The 6000-nt window shown below is 52.5% G+C and overlaps 1 protein-coding gene across 1 annotated transcript in view; it reads right to left on the bottom strand.

Annotated features, from left to right (window-relative positions):
* Nucleotides 1-2600: 2600 nt before the first annotated feature.
* Nucleotides 2601-6000, bottom strand: part of MAP2K5 (mitogen-activated protein kinase kinase 5) — a 127060-nt gene continuing 123660 nt past the window's right edge. Inside the window, exon 22 of the mRNA XM_082769607.1 lies at nt 2601-3239. Coding sequence (XP_082625733.1) covers nt 3135-3239 — 105 coding nt within the window. The 3' untranslated portion in view covers nt 2601-3134. The remainder of the gene's footprint in view (nt 3240-6000) is intronic.

Below are 6000 nucleotides of genomic sequence, written 5' to 3'. Positions count from 1 at the left end.
TTGCTTCAGAGGTGCCCCCCAGGCTCCCTGCATCACGGAGAGGGTCCCCCACAGTCCATCCCCTTCCCCTTGCTGCCTCCCGTTAAACTTTCCCTGTAGGACCACAGAGCTCCACGAGCTGCTCGCAGATTCCACGCTCCGGTTTGCTTTTGCTCTCTGATGTCAGAAGGATCAAATGAAGCTCCTCGGCGCTGTTTCCAGTGATTGCTCGGTTGCAGGGGCGGCCGGTCGGTGCTGTCCCTGCCCCACAGACGTTAAAGCCCACGGCGAGGGATGGGACAGGGACCGCACGCAGCCCTCGAAGCCGCAGCCGGCCGCAGTCCCCACTTTGTGGTGCCTTTGGCAGATGCACGCGTGCACGCAGACACACACACACACGCACGGGCAGCTTTTCAGGCTGTTATTCGGAAAACAAAGGCTGCCACTTTGCCTTTGGAAAGCTGACAGCAGGATGGACTTGGCCACAGGACACGAGAAACAAAATCTTTTCTAATTCTGCGCCGTGTGTAAGGGCAAACACCCCCCCGGCTTGTCTCAGAGGATGAGCGCCTGGCAAGGATCAGGGGCAGAGAAAACTGGAACAGTTGAGGCCCTGGCACCGATGGGCATGCCCAGTTTTTCCCAGAGCCTGGGGGCTCCCCAAACACCCCCCGATACCACTATGACTGACGTTACGGGGACGGGCACGTGCAGCAGCCAGCACCCGCAGCAGCACCCAGCGCCTCGAGCTCTGCCTGGTGGCTGGGGAATCCTCCCTGCCTGTTCACCTCCCATTCCTGCAGCAGGTTTTGGGGCTGGGATGATGTTGGTGCAGGGCTGGAGGCAGAGCAGCCCGGGGCTGGGCTCGCAGCAGCACATTGTGCGCATCCTGCTGAGAGCAAAGTCACCTCTGCGAGCGCGCAGAGCCCGGCCAAGGCAGGATTTCCGCGGCTGAAATGCAGCACAGCGGCTTGCAGGGTGCACGCCGGGGGGGTTCCTTTGTCCGTCTGCGTGGGTGCCCCCCACCAGGCTTAACCCAGCTCCCAAAACCCCACAGAGCACCGGTGTGGGCTCAGCACCCACTTGCTGCAGGGAGAGGAGCCCAGAGGAGCAGGGACCCACCTGGCGTGGCTGGGAGCACCCAGGGGAGGCCAGGACCGAGCTCAAGGACTTGGGGAGGGAAATGGGACAGAGGCCCCAAACTTCCCCCATGATTGTGGGATTGATTAAGCACACTGATGAAGACAGCAAGGTTAATACCTGTGCCAGTGAATTATGCCACTGTCAGCCTGCTAGCCGGCAGATTTGTCACGTTCCCATCAGCTGGCATCCAGCGCAGGTTTTCAGGGTGACGTCTTCCCCTCGCGACCTCCCTGCCAGCGCCAGCGAGAGGAAAAGCCTTGGTTTTACTGACTTTTTAAGTAAATCTGAGGGAGAGACTTTTTATCCAGAGAAAGCTAATGCAAACTGTTAGAGATAAATAAATGAAAGGGCTGCCTGTAGTCTGGTTGGCTCAAAGGGAGGAAATTTGTCTCACTTTAGAAAAAGGACCTGAAGGTATCGGTCCCGTTGACTCATTCATTGTACTGTTATCTGCCAGGGAGGTTGTGACATCAGAGCAATTAAGACAAACTTTAGTCTATAAGTTCATGCCTGCAACCTCTATACATCAAAAGAAGACAAATGATCCCTCCAAGGAAGGAAACAAATATTTTCCAGGCTGCTTCCAAAGTAACATTTAGGATTTGTAGCGCTTTGGTGGGAATTTTTCACTGCGTGTTTTTCAGGCTGCTGGTACGTAATAAATTACCTGAGCTTTTCTTTTAGCAAAAGTTTATTTCTAATGCAAAAACAAGCAAACAAACCCCTCAACCTCCTCCCCTGCCCACGTCGCAGCAGTGCTCAGTTTGCTGACCTAAACCCCTGTTTACACCCCAAGCCTGCCTGTCACCCTCCTCTTCTCTGCTGTGTTTTTGCAGGAAGCATCCGAACACAAGGACTGATTAAACGGGTGCCAACCTGTTGTGAAAACACACACAGACACTGCAGGACTGACAAACACAGCAGAGATGCTCATGTCTTTTTTTTTTCCTCTGCAGTAAGAGCAAAGCCAGGAGCTTTGCCCAGCAGCAGTGAGCGGTGCTCCCCGGCTCCTGGTGGCCACCACCACGCTCGCTCGTGCCCCCAGCACCAAGCCCCTTCCCCAAACAGGCAGTGGGGACACGTGGGGAGCACGGGGCCAGCTTCAGCCCTGCTGCTTGCACCTCGTCCTTTCCCCCACGAGGTCAGGGGATGCTGTGAGCCCATGTTGTGCTTCTCAGCCTCCTCGCACGGTGCAGCAGCAGCACCCTACAGCTGCTGCCAGCTCCCCGTGCCCAGCCGGTGCTCCCCTCTTAGGAGAGGGCTGCCCTCGGTTGCTCCCTCTGCACCTCAGCAAAGCCACCACGTTGGTGTGGCAAGGGCTGCAGTCACCTTCCTGCACACGGGGAGCACCCCGAGGTGCCCGAGCCATGGCTGGGTGCTCTCTGCACAGGGCTGGGCGCTGCCTTCCCTGCGTGGCTCTCACAGCAAGCCCCCAGGAGCACAGAGCATCACCCATCACATGAGAGCACGACTCCTGATACACCTGACATGCTTTTATTCCCTCACCTCCTTGCAGGATGGGCAAATCCAGACACTTTCTTATTTTTTTTTTTTCCCTTAAAAAACAAACAACAATCTCAAACAAGCATTTCGTGGATGTCTGCGCTCAGAAGACAGCCAACAACTCCTTAGGAAGTCCTCCAAACAGTCAGCGTGTCGCTCTTACAATAGCAAAAGACTAACAGTTAAAAAATACTCTGGAGCCATGAAATATACAGTACATTCAATAACAAAAAAATATAGATAAAAATACTTGCTTTAAGGCTGTGTACAGTTTAACTGAAGATTAATCTGAGGACATTAAATTGCTCAGCAATAAAAGAAATGTGTGAAGGAAATTCCTTAATGTGTGTGTATGGGAGGGAGGGAGGCATCAACAAACATCCTGAAAGATTTTGCTGATGCTTCTAGAAAATATTTTTAGCAAAATATGATCCAGAAAGACTGAGAGTCCGAAGCGAGGGACTGCTTGTGCTAGTCCCCGACGAGCTGCTGCCGTGAGCTGCTCCAGCTCACTGCGGTCCTTGCGTCGATCGCCGCTCCTCCAGCATCCTGCACACCCACATGGACACCACCTCGGCGTTCCCGTCGTTGTACTGCATGATGAACGGGTGACCCTGGAGAAGGGGACAGGCAGAGTTAGCCAAGAGAAGCACAACTCTTCCTAAGAAAAGCCAAATAGTTGTTTTTCTATCATTATTTGTAATGTTCGGAAAAAATGCATTGGAACGTGCTGCAGTTACATTCATAAAAATGCAATGAAACACCTACTCAAGCCAGAGGACTTTTAGTTGGATCCATATTATCCACGTACATCATTTATACAGGAAAGGGAAGGCTGGGAGAACCCAAACTCTGCTGAGGCCTTAGCCCAGCATGCCTTGAAAACATCAGGTTTTCTTTTTTTTAAAAAAACATTTTGAGCTCACCACGGTTTGGAACAGCTCCTTGGACAGCCTGCGAGGCTCTTCAACTACAAAATCACGTTTTGATAAAAAGATATTCTGACAAAAACACTAACCCACACGTCTGTTTGTTAAAGTCCACGATTTCTTAGGTTTCTCTCTTTAATAGCCCCTTTGTGCAACTCTCCTGCTCAGTAACAAAATGCAATCCCTTGTGCAGAGGACTTGTAAGACCCTTGACTTCTGCCAGTAGGAACCTTCCTCTTCACCTCACCCTTACACAGATGGTTGTATGAACTATCTAGGAAAAGCGATGCCCTTCCTGGTGTTAAATTCCCCCAATTACTTGAGCTCTGTGCCTGCAGATGCAGCAGGACCAGGCTCCAGCCTCTGCAGCACTCAGCAGCCATCAGGAGAGGCATGGCGCGTGCACACACATGCAAGCCCAAGTCCTTTGGAGCAATCATTTGACAAAGAAATTAAAATCTCACCTAAGCATTCCCCTAACAGGCCTTCAGGAGAAGCTACTGCAAGAACCAGAGTACGATGGAAGGAGGGATGACGATAAAATATTCTCACCCATGAAACTATACGGCTACCGCAGACACCGCGGAAGAGTTAAGGCACCTCCGAAAATCAGAACAGCATCTCAGGATTAAACAAAAATATGGCCTGCAATTTCAGCAGCCAGCTTAGGCAGCTCATGCCTCAATCTGGCCCCATTCCTAGAGATGGGAACACGCCATCTTCAGCTGAATCTCAAATGAAGTATAAAAATCCACAGGAAACCAAGCACCGCAATTACAGAAACGGCTGCAAGAAAGCGATCGCCAGGAGAAACCATCACAGATGATGAAAACCTCTCCCTCCAAATCACTCAAAAGCAGCTCAGTTCTTGCAACACTAAACTTCATGGCTCTCGCAAACAATGCCTGAAAGGAATCGGAGTCGATCTGCCGGGGAGCCCGCGGGGACGGTGACGTACATGCGGGAATTACCGGCACCGAGCGGGTCCGACACGGGGCCCGGGATGCCTGCGGTCGGCCGGGGTAGGATGGCACCGAGCGGAACAATGAAGAAGCAACTGGGCTAAATAGAGCACAATAAATCCTCGCAGCGCCAGCTTGAAGCAATAAAACACTCGGCGGGCCAGGGCCAGCGAACGCAGGAGGCGCAGGGATAAAACACACCGCTCAGCGGCAAGACGCACGCGGGAAGGGCGAGACGCTGGCGCTTCAGCCCTTTGGGATGGCTGGAATCTCAGCTACAACGTTTTTGGGAGAAGTCTGAGACGTGGGGAGCCCTTCTTCGAGTCTTACTGGGACCTGTAAGACTCGGGTTGCTCGCCCAGTTCACCTCTGGGAGGAGATGGAAGCAATCCTCTGGTGGAGGTGCTTGGCTGAGCTGGAGGTCCGCCACCAGGGGAACACCACACGGACCACGAGGAGCTACAAACGTCTCAAGTGTTTTGTTTCACAGCCTCTGGTGCCCTGACAGCTGCCTAACAGCCCCGGCAATGAGTTTCTCTGAAGCACAAACCCCTGCCAGCCACAGCGATGCTCCAAATTCGCTCTTTTTAACTGTTACAGAAATAGATATTTTTTCCCCCAATATTCAGTTCTTTTGAAGCCTCCTTTCAGGCACGTCTGGCTTCAGGGAGCAATGCTAAGTTTGTTCGAGGGCTCTGAATTTCAGGTGCAGGCAAACACGTGTGAGCTCGGCCCCCATCACTGCTGGGAAAATGGCCCGCCGAGGACAAGGAACATGCCCAGAGGTCCCAGAGTCCGTTCGAGAGCTCGGAGGATGGCAGCAGACACTTCACTGCTACCCAGGGAAGATGGATGATCTTCAAATGATGCATTTGAGTACACAGACGCTCGCGGCACTGAGCATATGGACAACGTCTTTTCCCTTCCAACACCTGGCTACCAGAAATCTTCAGCTTTGGTCTTGAATGTCTAACGTCAGGAACAACGATGGAGCAAGACTACACCCTCTGTTTTTTTTTCCTTACTGCAGCTATCCCACAAACATTTGGGTTTCACTATTTAAACAAATGCAACCTGAAACGCTCCCGGTTTTGAAATATGCCTCGATTCCTACCTAGGGCACAATTCGGGAGGGAGCACGACCTGGGACCCGGAGGCAGGAGTCCTGGGGTTTCTCCCCACGCTGCTGCAGATTTTCCAGCCTGACCTTCAGGAGGCTGCTTCACCTCCCGCAGCCTTATGGCTAAAAGGGAACACGCGATTCTGCTCTCTCGTGGGAGTGCTGAAAGGATCAGCGCAAGCGTGGTTTGCACCACGCCGCCACCTTTTTGGGTGCAAAAGGTGCAAGACTAAGGCAAAGGCTTATTATTATTAGCAACACAGCCTAGAGGTAGCTGCTCTGCCTCTTACACAAAACAACAGCCAAGGACACCCGTCAGAACTAGGGAAAAACAACGGAGCCCACAGACGAGGAAGAGCAGATG

Source organism: Aythya marila (genome assembly GCF_965140915.1).
Source record: "Aythya marila genome assembly, chromosome: 11".
In the NCBI taxonomy this organism is placed as follows: domain Eukaryota; kingdom Metazoa; phylum Chordata; class Aves; order Anseriformes; family Anatidae; genus Aythya; species Aythya marila.
This window is presented reverse-complemented; position numbering and strand designations above follow the sequence as displayed.